The sequence below is a fragment of the Mandrillus leucophaeus genome, unplaced genomic scaffold (genome assembly GCF_000951045.1).
Source record: "Mandrillus leucophaeus isolate KB7577 unplaced genomic scaffold, Mleu.le_1.0 Scaffold67, whole genome shotgun sequence".
NCBI lineage: Eukaryota > Metazoa > Chordata > Mammalia > Primates > Cercopithecidae > Mandrillus > Mandrillus leucophaeus.
The window spans coordinates 5,292,167-5,315,665 of record NW_012107252.1 but is presented as its reverse complement, the minus strand read 5'-3'; the positions used below and the strand labels follow the sequence as shown (position 1 = coordinate 5,315,665).

The window sequence follows — 23,499 nt, the reverse complement described above, 5'->3', positions numbered from 1 at the left end:
TCCCAGCCAATAGGGGAAGGACACAGAAATAGGAACTGCGTTAGGATTAAAAACTCCTTCCCTCCTTTGTTGGGTGTGCTCTTGTGATTGTAACAGGCCACAAGCAGCACTGTCCTGCAGAAGTAAAGGTGCCTTGCTGAGAAATTTTCTGTCTAAGTGCGGGTTTCTTTTGGCTACGCCGAGCACTTGTTTCCAACAGTAACACATACAATAAAAAATCCTCCTACAAATCAATACAAAAAAAATGAATTTTGTTTTTCTTTTTTCTTCTTTTTTCTTGAGACAAAGTCTCACTCTGTCGCCCAGGCTGGAGTGCAGTAGCTGGGATCACAGGCTTCTGCTACCATGCCTGGCTAATTTTTTTGTATTTTTAGTAGAGGTGGGCTTTCGCCATGTTGGCCAGGCTGGTCTCGAACTCCTGACCTCAAGTTATCTGCCCACCTCGGCCTCCCAAAGTGCTGGGATTACAGGGGTGAGCCACTGCACCCAGCCCATTTTTGAAGTTAGTTTATTTTTTATGAAACCCCATCTGTACTAAAAATACAAAAAATTAGCCAGGTGTGGTGGTGAAGACCTGTAGTCCTAGCTACTTAAGGGGGCACTGAGGTGGGAGAAACGCTTGAACCCAGAAGGTGGAGATTGCAGTGAACCAAAATCCTGCCACTGCGCTACAACCTGGGCTACAGAGTGAGACTCCATCTTAAAAAATAAATAAATAAATAAACAAACAAATAATAAAAAATAAAAATGGGCAAAGGACATGAACAACCATTTTATAGAAAAAGAAACTTTGGCCAGGTGCAGTGGCTCATGCCTGTAATTCCAACACTTTGAGAGATGAGGCAGAAGGATCGCTTGAGACCAGGAGTTCAAGACAAGCCTGGACAACGCAGGGAGGTTTTTTGGTTTATTTGTTTTGTAGAGACAGGATCTCCCTATGTTGTACAGGCTGATCTTGAACTCCTGGGCTCAAGCAACCCTCCCATCTAGGCCTCCTACAGTGAGGGGATTATAGGTGTGAGCCACTGCATCTGGCATACAAAATTTAAAAAAATATATATATATATATTAGCTGAGCATGGTGGCCTATGCCTGTAGTCCTAGCTACTGCTGGGGAGGGGAGAGTGTTGAAGGGAGCTGGGCAGGAAGATTGCTTGGGCTGAAGAGTTCCAGGCTGCAGTGAGTTGTGATCACACCACCTGCCCTCCAGCCTAGGTGACAGAGCAACACCCTATATCAGAAAAATAACAACAAAATAAAGAAATTTAATTAGCCTATGTCTTAGTCTCTTCTGGCTGCCCTAACGAGATACCATAGACTGAGTGGCTTAAACAACAGAAATTTATTTCTCACAGTTTTAGAAACTGGGAAGTCCAAGATCAAGGTGCCAGTAGGGTAAGTTTCATTCTAAGGCCTCTTCTCTTGGCTTGCAGGCAACCATCATCTCACTATGTGCTCACATAATCTTTTGTTTCTCTCTCTCTCTGTGTGTGTGTGTGTGTGTGTGTGTGTGAGTGTGAGTGTGAGAGAGAGAGAGAGACAGAGAGAGAAAGAGAGAGCGCAAGACAGAGCAAGTACGCTCTGGCATGTCTTCTTACAAGGACTCTAATCTCATGATGATCCCACCCTAATGACCTCATCTAACCCTAATGACCTCCCGAAGGCCCCATCTCCAAATACCATTACATTGGAGGCTAGGGCTTCAACATGTAAATTGTGGGGAGGACACAGTTTAGTCTAGACTAGCCTATAGATGAAGACTTGCTCTTTTGCCCAGGCTGGAGTGCAGTGGCACGATCTCAGTTCACTGCAACCTCTGCCTCCCAGGTCCAAGCAATTCTCCTGCCTTAGCCTCCAGAGTAGCTGGGATCACAGGCATGGACCACCATGCCCAGCTAATTTTTTTTTTTTTTTGTACTTTTAGTAGAGCTGGGGTTTCACCATGTTGGCCAGGCTGGTCACCAACTCCTGACCTCAGGTGATCCACCTGCCTCAGCCTCCCAAAATACTGAGATCACAGCTGTGAGCCACTGTGCCTGGCCATCAGCCTATAAATATCTTTTTACTGCCCAAGCTCATTAATGATCAGAGAATATAAATTAAAATAAAAGTGAGATAACATTTTATACCCACCAGATTATACAAAATCAAAACATCTGATGATATTAAGTGTTGGCAAGGATGCAGAGCAAGAGAATTCTCATTCACTGCTGGTGGAAATGTAGGTTGGAACAGTTTGGATAAGAGTTAAGTGAAGTACTTTCTAATGAAATTGGTGATGAACATACCCTACGTTCCAGCAATTCTGCTCCTAGGTATATATGCTAAAGTATATAAAATAAAAATGTAGAGACTAGGCCAGGTGCCGTGGCTCATGCCTGTAATCCCAGCACTTTGGGAGGCCGAGGCAGGAGGATCACGAGGTCAGGAGATCGAGACCATCCTGGCTAACACGGTGAAACCCCGTCTCTACTAAAAATACAAAAAATTAGCTGGGCGTGGTGGTGGGCACCTATGGTCTTAGCTGCTTGGGAGGCTGAGGCAGGAGAGTGGCGTGAACCCGGGAGGCGGAGGTTGCAGTGAGCCGAGATCACACCATTGCACTCCAGCCTGGTGACAGAGTGAGACTCCATCTCAAAAAAAAAAAAAAAATGTAGAGACTAATCTCTAAATGTAACATTTTATTTGGGAGGCAAGAATTACAATTCAAAGCATATGCAGACTGGGTGTTCTTTGGTTCACTGTTTGAGGTTTTACAAAAAGGAGAAAAGTTACATACGACTTTGAAAGAAAGTTCATTGGCACTAGGAAAGTTTTAGGTTGCTGGCAAGCTCTGATTGGTGAGTGACTGCAGTGGGTAAAACTAGTCCTTTGAGGCTGGGCTCAGTGGCTCAAGCCTGTAATCCCAGGAGTTTAGAAGATTTAGGTGAGTGGATCACTTAAGCCTGGGAGTTTAAGGCCAGCCTGGGGCAACATGATGAAACCCTGTCTCTACAAAAAAGACAAAAATTAGCTGAGCTTGCTGGTACGCACCTGTAGTTCCAACTATTTGGGAAGCTGAAGTGAGAAGACTGACTTGAGTCCAGCAGGTCTAGGCTGCAGTGAGCCCCGCCCCAATCACACCACTGCACTCCAGCCTGGGTGACAGGGAGAGACCCTGTCAAAAAACAAAACAAAACAACAAACAATAACAACAACAACAAACCACCAAAAAACCAAAGTAGTCTTTGAGTCATGGCAGTTTGTTTCAATAGCTATTGGGTAAAACTGGTGTCAGGTTACAACAGGCAGTTTCAGCAGCCAGGGTTGCAGAGAATTACATTCTTTGAGCAATGTAATGTGCCCTCCCACTGTTTTCATTGGGTATGACAAGAATGACCCAATTTGTATGCTCAACTTTCACAGGCGTAATCCAGTAGTAAATCACGAAATTGATTTTAGTAGTGCTGAAGTATAATTTTCTGAAAAGTAAAATCATGACTCTCTTACAAATATAAAATAAATAGGTATCAAATATTTTATTCATCTTATTAACTTATAAGGGAGCCAGTATGGTGTTTAGGAGTGTAGCATGAATTTGCTAAGAATCAGGAATGTTTAAATGAATTTGCTAAGAAGGCTAAAAATGGTTTAATATGCTACAGGTCAATAAAGCAATGTTTTGGTGTATATTTTCTACCAATGGGCAGAATTATTTTGAGTACTATCAGTTTTCTGGTAAAATAGTTTAGTCAATAGAAAGAGCTCCCTACGGATGCAAATCCTTCCAGCCTTACACTGAAAGGGCACCCAGAATTCTCTTTTCCTCATTTCCAAATCTTTGACAATGTTTGCTGACAATAGGTCCCTGTTAGCAGTTTTTGGTAATGAAAGAGAAAAGAAGAAATAGAAATTTAGTGCACTGCGGGTCGTAAGTGTAAACGTAGTTTTGCGAAGATTTTGTTTCAGGCCAGGCACAGTGGCTCACACCTCCCAATACTTTTGGGGGCTGAGGCTGGCGGATCACTTGAGCCCAGGAGTTGGAGACCAGCCTGGTCAACATGGCAAAATCTTGTCTCTACTAAAAATACAAAAAATTAGCCTGGGGGTGGTGGCACAGGCCTGTAGTCCCAGCTACTCAGGAGGCTGAGGTGGGAGGATTGCCAGAGCCCAGGAAGTGGAGGCTAGAGTGAGCCGAGATGGCACTACTGCACTCCAGCCTCGGCGACAGAGCCAGGCCCTGTCTCATAAAAAGAGAAAGAAATACACGTTGGGAGGCCAAGGCGGGCGGATCACCTGAGGTCGGGAGTTTGAGACCAGCCTTACCAACATGGAGAAACCCTGTCTCTACTAAAAATACAAAATTAGCCAGGCATGGTGGCGCATGCCTGAAATCCCAGCTACTTGGGAGGCTGAGGCAGGAGAATCTCTTGAACCCAGGAGACAGAGGTTGCGGTGAGCCGAGATCGGGTCATTGCATTCATTCCGGCCTGGGCAACAAGAGCGAAAACTCCGTCTCAAAAAACAAAAATTAAAAACAAAGAAATAAAATTTTGTGTCAGATATATACATCTATATATATAATCACAAGTATATATTGGGTTTGATGTAAAATATTTTTGTTCACCGTAGGCTGGGATCAAAACAGTTTGAAAGCCACTAATGTGACACGAGGGTCAACAGTGAAAAAAACTGGACTTTGAGTTCTTCCTTCCCCAAAATAAGCATCCCTTCGGTGCCAGGCTCAGTCATGCAGACTCAGAAAACGATTCGAGAGAACAGTAGAGAAGCACCGTGTCAGGTGTTCGGCGCGTCTCTCCTTAACACTGAGATCCGCGGCCTTCCCGGGACACCACAAGAATCAAGAGTGCAAGCGGGATGGAAAGGGCGAGCCAGCCGGCCCCAGCAGGCAGGAGCAGAGGCTTGCAGCTAGGCTGTGGGTCCGCGGGGAAGCAAGCCGAAGCCCTGGGCCCCAGCAGTGGGCACTGAGAAGCTCCCGCGGGCCCGCCACCTGCGAGCGGAAGAACCTCGCGCACGCGCAGTGAAAACCCAGCGGGCCGCAAAGCATCAGAAGCCCCTCCACCCGGCCCGGCTTCGCCTCCTGCCCTGGGGGCACTGCACGGCCCACTCACTCCCGCCCCGTCACCCCCGCCAGGTTCTCCCCGCCCTTTCCGGCCGGGGCTGGTCGCGATTGCGCGCGCAGGGCCTGAGCGGGCGTCGGAGGGAAGGGGAAGCGGCGGGTAAGGAGATCCTGCGTCCGGGCGCGTCTCTGACGGGGTTGGGAACTTCCTCTTATACTCTCTCCGGCTTTCCGGACCCCAGAGGACTTGAGAGAGAAACCTCTAGAAATGTGTATTTCCTTGCCTTTCCTCCGGCCGCCGCAGGCCTTCCTCCGACAGTCTTAAGTGTCGCCCTCTCCAGACCTTCCTGTCCGGACCGGTCCTGCCTCCCCCGCCCCAACTGGGGAATCCTGAGGCTGTGTCCCCAGTCCCTCTGTTGTCGCTTCGTTTGTCTGAGATCCCTTCCCTGACTTTTAGGTAGCGCAGGAACGATTATTAGCTTTTAGTGTAGCAGCAGTTTAGGACTAGCTCTCTCTGTTGGGCTCCCAACTCAAGCACAAAGAACCACGGGTGTTTTGACGCTTGTTCCGGGGGTTGTTTCTGACACCCCTTTGTTGAAGCAGTTTCGGCATGTTCTCAGCAGTGAATTCAAAGCTAGCAAACATAGGTCCCGCTTTAGTTCCTCTGGGCAATTCTACCGTTTCCTAGTATTTTTGAGACAGTCTAGCCCGGTCGCCTAGGCTGGAGTGCAGTGGTGAGATCACAACTCACTGCAGCCTCGACTTCTCAGGCTCTAGCGATCCTCTAACCTCAGCCTCCTGAGTAGCCGGAAGTACAGGCGTGCCCCATCACACACAGCTAATGTTTAAAAACTTTTTAGGGGAGCCTCACTATGTTCCCCAGGCTGGTCTTGAACTCCAGGACTCAAGCGATCCTCCCGCCGGGGCATCCCAAAGTGCTAGGATTACAGGTGTGAGCCACCTTGCCCAGCCAATAATCTGCTTTTCAGATTTGGGGCACATCAGGCATGTCCCTTATATCCCTATGCAATGTCGCAGAATTTTCCTTTGGAAATATGGTCATTCCACATGCCACCTTTTGGGATGAGGTTCCTACTCCACTGACAGTGGGATGGTATCAGCAGTTACTGAGAAGCATGGTAACAGACTAGTATTTCTATTGTTTGCCACCCGAATGGATATTCAGTCAACTCTTTCTTGTAGCAGGAGGCAGCATTTTAGCTCAGTGACTGTGCTTGATGCCTTGAAGGGACAGAGGAAGTACCTTGTATTTAAACCACTAGGGTTCAAAATGTTCTGACAGAAATGTAAAACAGAAAAGGCCTGACAGTCATGTCATGTTGATAATGTTTCCAGGTCACATTTCTGTGTAGGGCCAAATACATGCTTTCTCCTCCCCCACCTCCCCCCGCCCTTTTTTTTTTGAGACAGAGTCTGTCTGTTGCCCAGGCTAGAGTGCAATGGCTGGATCTCCATTCACTGCAACATCTGCCTCCCAGGTTCAAGCTATTCTCCTGCCTAAGCCTCCGGAGTCACTGGGATTACAGGCGCCCACCACCATGCCTGAGCAATTTTTTGCATTTTTTAGTAGAGATGGGGTCCCCGTGTTGGCCAGGCTGGTCCTGAGTGCCTGACCTCTGGTGATCCACTCGCCTCAGCCTTCCAAAGTTCTGGGATTAAAGGCATGAGCCACCGCTTTTTTTTTTTTTTTGAGACAGGATCTTGCTCGGTCATCCAGGCTAGAGTGCAGTGGTGCCATCTCAGCTCACTGCAGCCTCAACTTCCCTGGCTCAGGTGGTCCTCCCACCTCAGCCTTCCCTGAGTAGCTGGGACTACAGGCCTGTGCTATCATGCTGGGCTAATTTTTTTTTGTATTGTTAGTAGAGACAGGGTTTAGCCATGTTGCCCAGGCTGGTCTCAAACTCCTGGACTCAAGCAATCCGCCTGCCTTAGCCTCCTAAAGATCTGGGCTTACAGGTATGAGCCACTGTGCCCAGCCCCTTTCGCCCTTTTTTTTTTTTTTTTTTCTGAGACAGAGTCTCGCTCTGTCACCCAGGATGGAGTGCAGTGACACCATCTCGGGTCACTGCAACCTCTGCCACCTGTGTTCACGCGATTCTCCTGCCTCAGCCTCCTGAGTAGCTGGGACTACAGGCACCTGCCATTGCGCTGGGCTAATTTTTGTATTTTTAATAGAGACGGGGTTTCACCGTGTTAGCCAGGATGGTCTCGATCTCCTGACCTTGTGATCCACCCTCCTCGGCCTCCCAAAGTGCTGGGATTACAGGCGTGAGCCATCGCGCCCAGCCCAACCACTGCGCCTGGCCCTCGTCCTCTTTAAAAAATTTATTTTTCCCTCCAATTTGGGTGACAGAGTGAGACCCTGTCCCCAAAAATAGTTTAAATTGACACATAATGATTGTTTTATATTTACATTTATGGGGTAAAATGTGATATTTTGATACATGTATGTAATGTGTAATGATCAAATCAGGGTAATTAGCACATTCATCACCTCAAACTGCTTGCTTTTATATGCTAGTTATATGTAATATGTTGATATTCTGTAGATGATGATATGAAGCTTTAGCAGCTACCTTTGAACTTCTCAATCAAATTTCTCAATAAGTTAATTCCTAGAAAGTCATGATAATCAGCCTTGTTATTTTGACTTTGATACGTTTAAATGCTATAAATGTAACCATTTTTTTCTAACATCAGCACACACTATAAGTCTTATTACCCATTGATACCTAAACTACAAAATCTTAGTCATCTTAAATTTCCCTGTGCTATTCCATATGTTATATTACAGGATCTCATGGTTTGTTTGTTTATTTATTTATTTATTTATTTTGAGACAGAGTCTTGCTCTGTCACCCAGGCTAAAGGGTGGAGGGCAGTGGTGTGATCTCAGCTCACTGTAACCTCTATCTCCTGGGCTCAGGCGATTCTTATGCCTCAGCCTCCCAAGTAGCTGGGATTATAGCCCTGCTCCACCACGCCTGGCTAATTTTTAAATTTTTAGCAGAGATGGGGTTTTGTCATGTTACCCAGGTTGGTCTCGAACTCCTGGATTCAAGTGATCCCCACGCCTCAGCATCCCAGTGTGCTGGGATTACAGGCACAAGCCACTGTGCCCAGCAGTTTCTTTATTTAAAAAGTAATTTAGGAAGGATGCAGTGGCCTAATAATTCCTATGGAGTGATATGGTGGAACAGTCCTGGATTTAGAGTAAGAAGGCCTGGATTCAGATACTGAGACTGTCATACTAACATTGTATCCTTGGGGAAACTTTGAGCTTCAATTTCCCTTTCTCTCATTTTAGATAAGATTATCTTTTCTTCTCACCTCTTAATTATTGTGAGAATTACCATTGACATAATATGTGGAGAAGCTAAAAGTTAAAAAAAAAAAACAACCCAACCTAAGCTATTGTTATTTCTTCTTGTTCTCATTCATTTCACAAACATTGGAAACCTAACATATGTTATATACTGGTGCTAGAGCTATGAAAGATAGTACCTGCACTTAAAGGGCTGTCTTTAAAGGAGCTTTCAGTGTGTGTGTGTGTGTGTGTGTGTGCGTGTGCATGCACGCAGTAGGAGTAGGGTGGTAAGGTATTTGGTAAGGTAGACCTGTGCTATAGAATGTAAAACCAATAAGCTTAGGGTGAGCAACAAACTTAGGTGAGTTTGGGACCATATTTCCACAATTCCAGAGGAGGAACAGGGAAAGTTTCCTGGAGGAAGTTATATTTGAACAGTCTTGAATTATGACAAGAATCCTGAAGGGCTTTGTGTGCTACAGGAAGTGTACACATTGAAGGATTTTAAGCAGTTAGACTGATCACAACTGCTTTTTGAAAGTTCCTGTTGTCTGTGATACGTGCTTTGTTAACTTTCTTCTTTGTGCTTTATTATTATTTTTTTATTCCATCAAGAAGTGTCCTCTCCTCATACCTTAATATTAACTCTTTATCCTCCTCTAGTGCAGGTCCCATTTCTTGTGTGAAGCATTCTCCAATTATTTTAGCCTCCCTACTTATTTTGTTCTCTGAAACCATATTAGAAATATTAATAGTAACACACTTTAGTCCTTATTTGTTTTATGTTTATGTCCTAAGTAGATTTTAAGTATAGAGAATGTTTCTTATGTGTGAATAGAAATCATGTTAAAAAAAATTGTTGCTTGATCTCTTTGTATTTTGTTTTTCAGGGTAGTAACAGATTATGGGCAACAGTCCTTTTAATTAATGTATCGTCATCATGGCTAATGAGGGCTGTCCCAAGGCTGCTGATAGTCCTTTTTCATCAGATAAACATGCCCAGCTCATCTTGGCCCAAATCAATAAGATGAGAAATGGACAGCATTTCTGTGATGTGCAGCTGCAAGTTGGAAAGGAAACTTTTAAAGCTCATCGGCTGGTTTTGGCTGCCAGCAGTCCTTACTTTGCAGCTTTGTTCACTGGAGGAATGAAAGAGTCCTCAAAAGATGTTGTACCAATTCTAGGAATTGAAGCAGGAATCTTTCAGATACTTCTAGATTTCATTTACACAGGTATGTTACATGAGCCTGTTGCTTTGACTGAAGAATGATTCAATCACTCATGCACTAATGTGGAAAAATAAATTGATCTAACTTTTTAATTACTCTAGAAGGTAATTTAGCAACATGTTATTATGTGACTGAAAATTTTGTATCTTTTGACCCGGTGCTCCTTTTCTAGGAATCTGAAGGAATTAATTAATGATGCAGGCACATATTTACAAACCAGGATTTTATTGTAACATTATTATTATTATTTGATTTTTTTTTCGAGATGGATTCTCCCTCTGTCACCCAGGTTGGAGTGCAGTGGGGCAATCTTGGCTCACTGCAACCTCTGCCTCCCAGGTTCAAGTGATTCTCCTGCCTAAGCCTCCCGAGTTGCTGAAACACAGATGCATGCCACCACGCCTGGCTAATTTTTTTTTTTTTTTTTTTAATTTTTAGTAGAGACGGGGTTTCACCGTGCTAGCCAGGATTGTCTCAATCTCCTGACCTCGTGATCTGCCCACCTTGGCCTCCCAAAGTGCTGGGATTACAGGCGCGAGCCACTGCACCTGGCCTGTGACTTTATTTATAGCAGTATATAATTGAATAAACTCTTGTCTCAGTAGGTTTTATGGCTAAATAAATTATGATACATATATAGATCTCACAAATGAGATCTAACAAATCTTAAAATATATGTATACTATTATGGAGGAATGTTTATAATATATAAAATTTTAAAAATCAGAATATAAGTAAACCTCTATTTTGTTTTAAACAAAACCCAAAAAACTTATGTGTATTTACACATGAGAAAGTGACCAGAATGTTTGATAGCATTTATCTGTAGGTAATTTTTTTCCACAAAGTGTTTATAATCAGCATATGTTATTTTACTCAAAACTATTTCTTAAATGTTTTTGAGGAGTTTTAATAACATTAGAGAATGTACACAAGAGCACAGTGGTTCATGCCTGTAATCCCAGCACTTCGGGAGGCCATTGTAAGAGGACTGCTTGAGGCCAGGAGTTCAAAAATAGGCAGGACAACATAGCAAGACCCCATTTCTTAAAAAAAAATTTTGTTTGAGACAAGGTCTCTCTCTGTTGTCCAGGCTGGAGTACAGTCATGCACTCACACCTCAATGCAGTCTTGATCTTCTGGGCTAAAGCAGTGCTACCATCTCACCATCCTGCATAGCTGTGACTACAGGTACATGCCACCATGCCTGACTAATGTAAAACAAATTTTTTTGTAGAGAGAGGGTCTCACTATGTTACCCAGGCTAAAAAAAGAATTTTTTTTTTTTTTTTTTGAGACAGAGTCTCGCTCTATCGCCAGGCTGGAGTATAGTGGCGTGATCTCAGCTCACTGCAACCTCCGCCTCCCAGGTTCAAGCAATTCTCCTGCCTCAGCCTCCTGACTAGCTGGGACTACAGGCATGCGCCACCACACCCAGCTATATTTTTAGTAGAGACCGGGTTTCATCATGTTGGCCAGGATGGTCTCGATCTCTTGACCTCATGATCCACCTGCCTTGGCCTCCCAAAGTACTGGGATTACAGGCATGAGCCACTGCACTCAGCCAAAATTTTTTTTTTTTTTAATTAGCTGGGTATGGTCACTTGTGCCTTTAGTCCCAGCTAACGGGAGGCTGATGTGGGAAGATCCAGGAGTTTGAGGCTGTAGTGAGCTATGATCAAGCTGCTATACCCTGGACTGGGAGACAGAGTGAGACCCCATCTCTAAATAAAGAAAATAAAACAACTGGGATGATGAGGAGGGGAGTAGGGGAGGGGGAAGAAAGAGAAGGCACACCAAAACAATGTATAGTCTTATATGATATGCAACAAATATGCATAGAAAAAAGATTTGAAAGGTTGAGGTAGGATGATCACTTGAGCCCAGGATGCTGAGGCTTCAGTGAGTGATGATCATGCTACTGCACTCCAGCCTGGGCAACAGAACAAGACTCTGTCTCAAAAAAAAAAGAGAGAAAAAATATATGAAGAGACACTACGGTGTTAATACAATGTGTCTGTGTATGGAAAAATACGTTTTTCGTTTTAGTTTTTCTGTCTTAAAATTCTTTTTCCACAGTGAATATATATTACTCTGTGTGTGTGTGTGTGTGTGTATGATGGAGTTTCACTTTGTCGCCCAGGCTGGAGTACAGTGGCACAATCTTGGCTCATTGCAACCTCTGCCTCCCAGTTTCAAGCGATTCTCCTGCTTCAGCCTCCCAAGTAGCTGGGATTATAGGCTTGCACTAACATGCCCAGTTAATTTTTGTATTTTTTTTTTTTTTTAGTAGAGATGGGTTTTCACCATGTTGGCCAGGCTGATCTGGAACTCCTGACCTCAAGTGATCTGCCCACCTCAGCCTCCTAAAGTGCTGGGATTACAGGCGAGAGCCACTGTGCCCAGCCTCTTTTATTTTTTATTTTGTGAGACAGAGTCTTGCTTTGTCACCTATGCTGGAATGTAGTGGCAAGATGATTGCAGCCTTGACCTCCTGGGCTCATCACGCTATCCTCTTACCTCAGCCTCCTGAGTACCTGTAGGACCACAACACACACCATCATGCCAGGGTAATTAAAAAAAATTTTTTTTTTTAGAGATTATGTCTGGCTATGTTGCACAGACTGGTCTCGAACTCCTAGGCTCAAGCAGTCCTCCCACCTCAGCCTCCCTAGTAGCTGAGACTACAGGCGCACACGCCGCCACACCTGGCTAATTTTGTTTTTTTTTTTGAGGCGGAGTTGTGCTGGGCTTAGTGGTGCGCACCTGTAGTCCCAGCTACTCAGGAGGCTGAGCCAGAAGAATTGATTGAACCTGGGAGGCAGAGGTTGCAGTGAACAGAGACCATGCCACTGCACTCCAGCCTGGGCAGCAGAGCAAGACCTTGTCTCAAAAAACAAACAAACGAACAAAAAAGGCTGGGTGTGGTGGCTCACGCCTGTAATCCCAGCACTTTGGGAGGCTGAGGTGAGTGGATCACCTGAGGCCAGGAGGTTGAGACCAGCCTGACCAACATGGCGAAACCTCGTCTCTGCTAAAAATACAAAAATTAGCCGGTTGTGGTGGTGCGCACTTGTAATCCTGGCTACTTGGGAGGCTGAGGCAGGAGAATCACTTGAACCTGGGAGGTGTTTGTTGTAATGGGCCAAGAATGCACCACTGTACTCCATCCTGGTCGACATAGTGAGACTCTGTCTTGAAAAAAAATAAAAAAACTTAAAAAAGAAAGCGAAGCCCTTGGAAAAGAAAGTGGTATACATAGTTTGAGTATTTAATAGTTTCTCTTATGTTATAGATTCTTGGTTATTCCTAATATTAAAAACTAGCATTGTGCTGGGTGTGGTGGCTCACGCCTGTAATCCCAGCACTTTGGGAGGCTGAGGTGGGTGGATTGCTTGAGCCCAGGAGTTTGAGATCAACCTGGGTAATGTGGTGAAACCCTGTCTCTACAAAAAAATACAGAAAATTAGCTGATCATGGTGGTGAGTGTCTGTAGTACCAGCTACTTGGGAGGCTGAGGTGAGAGGCTTACCTGAGCACAGGAGGCAGAGGTTGCAGTGGGCCAAGATTGCGCCACTGCACTCCAGCCTGGACAACAGAACGACACCCTGTCTCAAAACAAACACAAACAAAAAATGAACATTGTATGGCATTTAGAGACCTTGTCTTACTCTCCCTGGTGCCTCAGTAAATGTTTGTTACATGCATATAACCTTATGTTAAAAACATAGACTTTATTTGTTGTTGTTGCTGCTGCTGTTTGGTTTTTTTCTTTCCAACTTTTAGGTTCAAGAGGTACACGTGTGGGTTTGTTGCATGGGTAAATTGCGTGTCTTGGGGGCTTGGTATGTAGATAATTTTGTCCTCCAGATAATCAGTATAATACCTGATATGTAGTTTTTCAATCCTTACCCTCCTCCTACCCTCCACTCTCAAGTAAGCCCCAATGTGTATCCATGCCTTCTTGGTATCCATGTGTATGCAATGTTGAGCTCCCATTTATTTTTTTATTTTTTTTTTTTTTTTTTTTTTTTTGAGACGGAGTCTCGCTCTGTCACCCAGGCTGGAGTGCAGTGGCCGGATCTCAGCTCACTGCAAGCTCTGCCTCCCGGGTTCACGCCATTCTCCTGCCTCAGCCTCCCGAGTAGCTGGGACTACAGGTGCCGCCACCACGCCCGGCTAGTTTTTTGTATTTTTTTAGTAGAGATGGGGTTTCACCGTGTTAGCCAGGATGGTCTCGATCTCCTGACCTCATGATCCGCCCGTCTCGGCCTCCCAAAGTGCTGGGATTACAGGCTTGAGCCACCGTGCCCGGCTGAGCTCCCATTTATAAGTGAGAACATATGATATTTGGTTTTCTGTTCTTGTGTTAATTTGCTTAGAATCATGTCCTCCAGCTCCATGTGTGTTGCTGTAAAGCACATGATTTCCTTCTTTTTTATGGCAAAAGCATGTCATCCCCTGCCTTGCAACTTGCTTTACCTTACAACTTGTGGACAAGTTACTTAAACTTTGATTCTGTTTCCTTAATATGAAAATAAGAAAAATAATAATATCTAACACATGGGAGTATAATAAGGGTTAAATTAGCATATAAAGCAATTAATGCTGCACCTGGTTCATTGTAAGTTTTTCATAAATGTGTTAGGTATCGTTATCGTTTAAGTTTTGTGCTCTTCACACAAATCCTTGATTGCCTTTTTAAGCGTCTGTCTACTCTGCAAGCATCAGTGAAATCAAGTGTAATACTTTTTGAATATGGTAAGCCAATGTATGTTTTTATTTTATTGGCCATTTTGTCTTCCTACTTCTCTAGGTATAGTGAACATAGGTGTGAATAATGTCCAGGAGTTGATTGTTGCAGCAGACATGCTACAGTTGACTGAAGTTGTTCATCTTTGCTGTGAATTTCTGAAAGGACAAATTGATCCACTGAACTGCATTGGAATCTTTCAGTTCTCTGAGCAAATTGCTTGCCATGATCTCTTGGAATTCTCAGAAAACTACATTCATGTCCATTTCTTAGAGGTTCATAGTGGAGAAGAGTTCCTGGCACTTACAAAAGATCAGCTGATCAAAATTTTGCGAAGTGAAGAGCTTAGCATTGAGGATGAATACCAGGTCTTCTTAGCTGCAATGCAGTGGATTCTGAAAGATTTGGGAAAAAGAAGAAAACATGTGGTAGAAGTGCTAGACCCAATTCGATTCCCTTTATTACCTCCTCAGAGACTTTTAAAGTATATAGAAGGTAACTTTTTTGCTATATGTCAAATTAGTTGATTAATTATCCAGTGATGTGTTCTCTGAAATGTGGGAGAGTGTTTTCATTTTTTGGTTCAGTAACAGACATTTATTGAATGATTACTGTTTTTTTTTTCTTTTTAAAAATGTATTGAATGATTATGTAAGATACAACTTTTGTGTTTTGTGGGTGGGCAGTAGTATTTTAATATTTCTACCTATTTTTATCAAAATCTTTCTTGAGATTGATTACTAAGGCAGATTAGTGTTATAGATAAAAATTACTGACAGAGCGACTAACATAACAACTGCTGTTGACAGAACCAGTTATTTCAGTGTAAGATTTCCTCTTGCTACTCTGAAAAATTAAGCAAAACCTAACACTTGGAGAAAATGCATACATTAAAAATAAAAAAACTCAATGAATCCTATAAGTCTCTTCATTATGAAATAAATTTGGTGTTGATATACTATTATAGCTTCTGAGTAGCCTTTGAATCATCTTTAGATTCTAAACTTAATTCTGAAAATATGTTTTACCATAGTATAAAATAGTTTGTATCTTTATATTAGAAAAATGATGTTTAAATTTATTTCTAAGAATTGCTTTAGGCCAGGTGCAGTGGTTCATGCCTGTAATTCTAGCACTTTAGGAGGCCAAGGCAGGCAGATCGCTTTAGCCCAGGAATTCAAGACCAGCCTGGGCAACATGGTGAAACCCTGTATCTATAAAAAAAAAAAAAAGGCAAAAAATTGGCCCGGCGTGGTGGCATGCACTTGTAGTCCCTGCTACCTGGGAGGCTGAGGTGGGAGGATCACTGGAGCCCAGGAGGTCAAGGCTACAGTGAGCCAGGATTGTGCCACTGCTTTCCAGCCTACTTTAGACCTGGTTTTGAGATTTGAAGTTTTTACTCTTGTCATGCATTGAAAGATTAGGTTGCTATTGAATTACAAATGATTTTATTACAAGTTAAATACACTGCTAAGCATTAACGGTGTAATTCTGTAAATATATAATTAAAAATAAGTGATTGTTAGTTTTTCTCCAATCTTAGCAGTGTTAACATAATTTTGTAGGTTTTTCTGAGTGATATCTTCTTTTACTGTATATATAGTTGATTGTTATTTGCAGTAGTTATGTTCTATAAGTCTGCTGCGAACACAGAATTAGCAAATACTGAATGATTGCTCCTAGGGGAAATATAGGTTTAGGTTCCTGCAAGCCTATAGTCACAACATTTTTGTCACATAGTCAATAGAGCCTTGTTTTATATAGGTTTTTTTTGTTTGTTTCATTATTCTTGATTTGTTTTGAAGTTGATCATTTTTTCATTAGACTGCCATATATCCTTTCTCTTTCAAATTTTTGTTTTTCTTTTTTTTTGGGGAAATTTTCTTTTTTTTTTTTTGAGACGGAGTCTCACTCTGTTGTCCAGGCTGGAGTGCAGTGGTGCAATCTCAACTCACTGCAAGCTCCGCCTCCCGGGTTCACACCATTCTCTCGCTTCAGCCTCCTGAGTAGCTGGGACTACAGGCGCCCGCTGCCGCGCCTGGCTAATTTTTTATTTTTGTATTTTTAGTAGAGACGGGGTTTCACTGTGTTAGCCAGGATGGTCTTGATCTCCTGACCTCGTGATCTGCCCGCCTCGGCCTCCCAAAGTGCTGGGATTACAGGCGTGAGCCACCGCACCCAGCCGGGGGAAATTTTCTTGTGTGAAATTTCTAAATACTGTAAATGTTTAAAGGCTGGGCGTGGTGGCTCACATCTGTAATCCCAGCACTTTGGGAGGCGGAGGTGGGCGGATCACGAGGTCAGGAGATCGAAACCATCCTAGCTAACAGGGTGAAACCCTGTCTCTACTAAAAATGCAAAAAAATTAGCCAGGCGTGGTGGCAGGTGCCTGTAGTCCCTGCTACTTGGGAGGCTGAGACAGGAGAATGGCATGAACCCAGGAGGCGGAGGTTGCAGTGAGCCGAGATCGCGCCACTGCACTCCAGCCTGGGGACACAGCAAGACTCTGTCTCAAAAAAAAAAAAAAAAAACTTTAAATGTTTCATTTGGTAGTCTTTTTCCTTTTATTGGAACTTCTTTGTCATTCATATTTATCATCTTCTAATGTTATAGTATTTTTTCTCTATATTTACAATTATTTTCTCAAGCCTTTCCTCCACATCAGTAATTTGATTTTCAGTCATATCTATTGTTTCTAATTTATTAACTCTACAATCCTGTCATTTCAGTTCTTACTTTGTTTCCTTAGAGATGTATCTCATCTGTATTTGAGCTCTTGTTTTGTAGGACCTACATTCTTTTTTTTTTTTTTTGAGACAGAGTCTCGCTCTTTTGGCCAAGTTGGATTGCAGTGGTGTGATCTCAGCTCAGTGCAACCTCTGCCTCCTAGGTTCAAGCAGTTCTCCCTGACTCAGCCTCCCGAGTGGCTGGGATTACAGGTGCCCGCCACAACGCCCAGCTAATTTTTGTAATTTTTAGTATAGATGGAGTTTCACCATGTTGGCCAGTCTGGTCTTGAACTCCTGACCTCAGGTGATCCACCAACCATAGCCTCCCAAAGTGCTGGGATTACAGGCATGAAACACCGTGCCCGGCCAGGACCTACATTCTTAAATAATTGTATTGTGTGAAGCACGTACAAGGAGTCTATTTGTAGCTGATGTTTTCTTCCGACTGAATTCTTCAATTTCTTATCTTCTTTTAACTGGGACGTACTTTTTTTCTTTTTTCCCCCGAAACGGAGTGTTGCTCTGTCACCCAGGCTGGAGTGCAGTGGCTGTGATCTCGGCTCACTGCAACCTTTGCCTCCCGGGTTCAAGCAATTCTGCTGCCTCAGCCTCCTGACTAGCTGGGATTACAGGTGCGTGCCACCACGCCTGGCTAATGGGGTTTCACCATGTTGGCCAAGCTGGTCTCTTAACTCCTGACCTCATGATCCACCCGCCTCGGCCTCCCAAAGTGCTGGAATTGTAGGCGTGAGCCACCACACCTGGCGCTGGGATGTACTTTAATAAGGCATATGCTCTTTCTTTGTATCTTGCTCATACTGAACTGTTGTTCATGTCAACTCTGTTCAAACTCTTTTCTAATAATACAAGAACTAATTCTCCTTGGCACTCTTTCTACCTAGTACAACTACTTTGTTTTTTCCAGTCTAAAAGTTGAAGGCTGTGTGTTGTGTTCTTGCCACCTTTGTTCTGTTTTTTGTTTTGTTTTGAGACACTCTCACTCTCTCACTCACACTGGCATGTAGTAGTGCAATCATAGTCACTGAAACCTTGACTTCCTGGGCTCAAGTGATCCTCCTGCCTCAGCCTCCAGAGTAGCTGGAACTAAAAGTTCATATCACCATGCCCAGCTCATTTTAAAATTTTCTGTAGAGACAGGGTCTCACTATGTTGTCCAGGCTGGTCTTGAACTCCCAGCCTCAAACATTCCTCCCACCTCAGCCTTCCAAAGTGCTGGGATTACAGGCATGAGGCACTGTACTGGCCCTTGCCACTTCTTTCTAGCCTGAGGCATGAGGGTGGTTGAAGACTAGAGATCCACCAGGGCTGAGATCCTTACTTGGGAACTTGACTTTGATACCTTTCTATTGAGTTCCTGTTATTTATCTTATATCTGGGCCTACTTAACCTAACTAGAGATGTATCTCACCAGTGTGGACTTTGGCTACCACAGTGTTCTGTTAGAGAGCAGATCCAGGTGATCCTTTCTACCTTTACTGATGGTCCTGTGAAGACTTTTCCTTTTAATAATTTTGTTCCTCAACTTTTCTCGGTTCTGCTTTTCACTCTTGATTCTATCTGTCTGCAAATTATCAGTGAGAATTCTCAAGATTTTGTTAGTTGACCATTGTTCTTCAATATTGCTTCTTGTCTGGGATAGAGAGAAAAGGTCAGAGATGGAAAGATAGGAGACAGTCTCTTGCTAGCATTTATAATGCCTTTGTGCAAATTAGAAAATAGTGCCCTTTCAGGGAGAACAGGTCTTACAGCTTGACAAATGAACACAGGTTGACTCTCATCCCCAGTTTACCTCCTCAGCTAAGCACCCTTGAGCAAGGACAACCTACCTCATCATATGCATGATCCTTTTAGGATATGGTACTCATGCCACCAGAATTTATTTTTCTTGCTTTGTCTATCATTCTTAAATTTAAATGTTAATGACATAATTTTATATCTTTTTTGTTATGTTGTAAGTATAGAATTTTTGGCTATTTTAATTTTTAAATTTTGTTAGATAATTGTGATCTTGGAAATTCTTCTTCTTTTTTTTTGTTTTTGAGACAGGGTCTCACCCTGTCATCCAGGATGGAGTGCAGTGGCGCAATCCTGCCTCGCTGCAAACTCTGCCTCCTGAGCTCAAGTGGTACTCCCACATGAACCTCCTGAGTAGCTGGAACTATAGGCACATGCCACCACACCCGGCTAATTTTTGTATTCTTTGTAGCAGCAAGGTTTTCATTCACCACGCTGGCCAGGCTCAAGTGATCCACCCGACTTGGCCAAAGTACTGGGATTACAGGTGTGAGCCACCACATCCGGCCTGGAAATTCTTATACATGGGGGGATACTGTGAAGCATATATATTTTTTAGTTGCTATTCTGCTTATATATGAAGCATTTTTTTTTTTTTTGAGACGGAGTCTCGCTCTGTCGCCCAGGCTGGAGTGCAGTGGCCGGATCTCAGCTCACTGCAAGCTCCGCCTCCCGGGTTCACACCATTCTCCTGCCTCAGCCTCCTGAGGAGCTGGGACTACAGGTGCCCGCCACCACGCCCGGCTTATTTTTTGTATTTTTTAGTAGAGACGAGGTTTCACTGTGTTAGCCAGGATGGTCTCCATCTCCTGACCTCGTGATCCGCCCGCCTCGGCCTCCCAAAGTGCTGGGATTACAGGCGTGAGCCACCGCGCCCGGCCATATGAAGCATATTTTTTAACAGCAACCTTTTTTGTTTTTCATTAATGAAGAAAATGCTTTCCTTAAAATAGTACCAATATTTAGTATTGCAGGAAACAAACACCATTGTTTGGTGATGATTTTTTATTTATTGATTGTTAAATGTGTCTTTATAGAAATGTGTTTTTTCAATGTTATTTAAAAATTGTTGAAAACATTGTCTTTTTAAATAATGCTTTAGGAGTATCCGATTTTAATCTTCGTGTTGCATTGCAAACACTTCTGAAAGAGTACTGTGAAGTATGCAAATCTCCCAAAGAGAACAAGTTTTGTAGTTTTCTGCAGACATCTAAGGTTCGACCTCGGAAGAAAGCAAGAAAGTACCTGTATGCAGTAGGTGAGAGCCCTTTAGAAAGTAATAGAAATTATATTTGTGTTCCAGATCAAAATTTTTTAATATATTGTTGTTTTTACTATACATGATAGAATATGTGGGTGTATTGAAGAGGCATATTAAATTTCACATACAGGCTACAGATTTATAAACTGCATTTATATATTATGATAAATATGTCTAAAAAGAAATAGCTATTCATTTTATATCTGTTATTCTGTGATCTAAACCTTTGAGTTTGTAGATTATTCAGTTATCAAATAAGTGACTAAAGAAGTGCTGCTTTAAAAGTAAAAAATTTGAATTCTTGTGAAAAATAAAGAAAATAAATCTCAAGTTTTTAAACTATTCACAGTATCTTAGTCATTAGCAGTGATAGGAATCAATGATCTCCAAAGTGTGGTTATAAAGGAAGATCCATAGGAATATCAGCGGAACATGTTACAACTTCTTTTTTTTTTTTTTTTTTTTTTTTGAGGCAGAGCCTCACTCTGTCACCCAGGCTGGAGTGCAGTGGCATGATCTCAGATCACTGCAACCTCCGCCTCCTGGGTTCAAGCAATTCTCCTGCCTCAGCCTCCTGAGTAGCTGGGACTACAGGCATGCGCCACCATGCCCAGCTAATTTTTGTATATATGTATATTTTTAAGTAGAGACAGGGTTTCACCATATTGGCCAGGCTGGTCTCGAACTCCTGACCTTGTGATCTGCCTGCCTTGGCCTCTCGAAGTGCTGGGATTACAGGCATGAGCCACCGTGCCCGGCCACATATTACAACTTCTTTTCATTTTTATTTCAAAAAGCATTAACTTGAATCTGGGTGTCGTGGCTCATGGCCTGTAATCCCAGCACTTTGGAAGGCTGAGGTCAGAGGATTGTGTGAGCCCAGAAGTTCAAGACCAGCCTATGCAACATGATGAAACCTTGTCTTTACACAGATATACAGAAATTACCCTGGTGTGGTGGTGTGTGCCTGTAGTCCCAGCTACTTGGGAAGCTGAAGTGGGAGGATCACTTGAACTCAGGAGGCAGAGGTTGCAGTGAGCAGAGATTGTACCCTGCACTCCAGCCTGGGCAACCGAGCAAGACACTGGCTCAAAAAAATAAAAAAAAGCATTAAACTTTATCGGCATTTAAAATACATATAATATATAACATATTGATATAGATAGTGCAGATCTGTATACATATTATAGTTTTTATGTAAGTACCTGATGTATGAGATAATTTATAATTTACACATATATAATTACAATTACATGTATGTATTAATATTTAAGTATAATGCTTTTGGGTGCTTCTTAAAATTTTTTTGCTGATTGGATGTATAGTCAAAACAAGGATTTCATCAGGAGGTTGATGGGGGACGATTGAGGCTGCAGTAAGCTGTGATCACATCACTGGACTCCAGCCTAGGTGACAGAGTGAAACCCTGCCTCAAACACAAACACACACACACACACACACACACACAGCTTTCAACTCACTATTTTTAATTGAAAAAGACACTAATGAAAGTTACAATGAAACTTTCCTAACTTAACAGATAAGCAGTGCCTAGATTCATATTTCATATAATATTCTATTTATAACCAAGACCAAGTGGTAAAACACTGAGGCTAACCGTCTTACTATTTAAGCCACAATCTTTCAGGAATTGGCAAATTTAAGAATATTACATTATATATATAGAGAGAAAGTAAGCTCTAAACCATTTATTTCTTGTTATATAATAGTTATACTAAATGTTTAGCTGTAGAACACTAGATTTTCATTACTACCATTTTTCTATTTAATAGTAAGGGATTTGCTGTGTACTCACTTTTCTTCTTTTGTTTAGGTGGATATACTCGGTTGCAGGGGGGTCGTTGGAGTGATAGCAGAGCCCTCAGCTGTGTGGAACGTTTTGACACCTTTAGCCAGTACTGGACCACTGTATCTTCACTTCATCAGGCTCGAAGTGGGCTGGGAGTAACAGTTCTAGGAGGGATGGTCTACGCTATTGGAGGTAATAATAAAAATGTCTTATTTTCTTTATTAGTCTTATTGGCTATATTCTAATATGCTTTATGATTTATATGTTGCTGTGTGATATACATATATCTAATTGTCCTCAATAAGTATTTACAGAAAGGATGGAAGGAAGGAAGGACGGAAGGAAGGGAGGGAGGGAGGGAGGGACGGAAGGGGGAAGGGGGAAGGAGGAAGGGGAAAGGTGAAAGGGGGAAGGGAAAGGGGAAGGGGAAGGGCAAGATGGTGAATATTTCATATTGGATGAATACTGTGATTTATCACAAGCCAGAATGCTTAGGTTTGGTTTTAATGAAAAGTGGTGGTGAGGTGTGGTGGCTCACACCCGTAATCCCAGCACTTTTGGAAGCCGAGCCAGGAGGATCACTTGAGCCCAGGAGTTTGAGATCAGTCTGGGCAATATATTGAGACTTTATCTCTTAAAAAAAATTAAAAATGAGCCAGATGTGTGGCACATTTCTGTAGTCCCAGCTACTTGGCAGGATGATGTGGGAAGATTACTTGAGCCCAGGAGGCAGTGGTTGCAGTGAGCCATGATCGTGCCACTGTACTCCAGCCTGGGTGACAGAGCAAGACCCTCTCTCAAAAAAGAAAAGAAAAGTTGTTTATAGAATATGGCACCCGCCTGGCGTAGTGGCTCACGCCTGTAATCGCAGCACTTTGGGAGGCCGAGACAGGCAGATCACCTAAGGTCAGGAGTTCAAGACCAGTCTGGCCAACATGGTGAAACCCTGTCTCTACTAAAAATACAAAAAAATTAGCTGGGCATGGTGGCGGGTGCTGGTAATCCCAACTACTTAGCAGGCTGAGGCAGGAGAATCATTTGAACTCAGGAGGCGGAGGTTGCAGTGAGCCGAGATCATGCCATTGCACTCCAGCCTGGGCAACAAGAGCGAAACTCCGTCTCAAAAAAAAAAAAAGGTGGCATCAAAATTTAGATCAATATTTATGATAGAATTTTTTTAAATTCTGAAAGCTGCATTATGATTCATTTTTAATAAACCAAGCAGTATGGATACTGGGTACGTAAAAACCAAGTCAACAAGATAGTAGGATATATTTCTTGTCGAAATCCTGGTGTTTTGTAAAACCATTTTTATGAATTATTAAATAATAAAGTAACTGGGACTATAGGCATACATCACCATGTATGGCTCATTAAATATTTATTTATTTATTTGAGATGGAGTTTTGCTCTTGTTGCCCAGGCTGGAGTGCAATGGCGTGATCTCGACTCACTGCAACCTCTGCCTCCTGGGTTCAAGCAATTCTCCTGCCTCAGCCTCCTCTGTAGCTGGGA

The 23,499-nt window shown here is 42.9% G+C and overlaps 1 protein-coding gene across 1 annotated transcript in view; it reads left to right on the top strand.

Annotated features, from left to right (window-relative positions):
• Positions 1 to 5,001: 5,001 nt before the first annotated feature.
• Positions 5,002 to 23,499, top strand: part of IPP (intracisternal A particle-promoted polypeptide) — a 66,882-nt gene continuing 48,384 nt past the window's right edge. Inside the window, exons 1-5 of the mRNA XM_012001919.1 lie at positions 5,002 to 5,219; positions 9,278 to 9,619; positions 14,433 to 14,864; positions 20,016 to 20,171; positions 22,009 to 22,176. Coding sequence (XP_011857309.1) covers positions 9,328 to 9,619; positions 14,433 to 14,864; positions 20,016 to 20,171; positions 22,009 to 22,176 — 1,048 coding nt within the window. The 5' untranslated portion in view covers positions 5,002 to 5,219; positions 9,278 to 9,327. The remainder of the gene's footprint in view (positions 5,220 to 9,277; positions 9,620 to 14,432; positions 14,865 to 20,015; positions 20,172 to 22,008; positions 22,177 to 23,499) is intronic.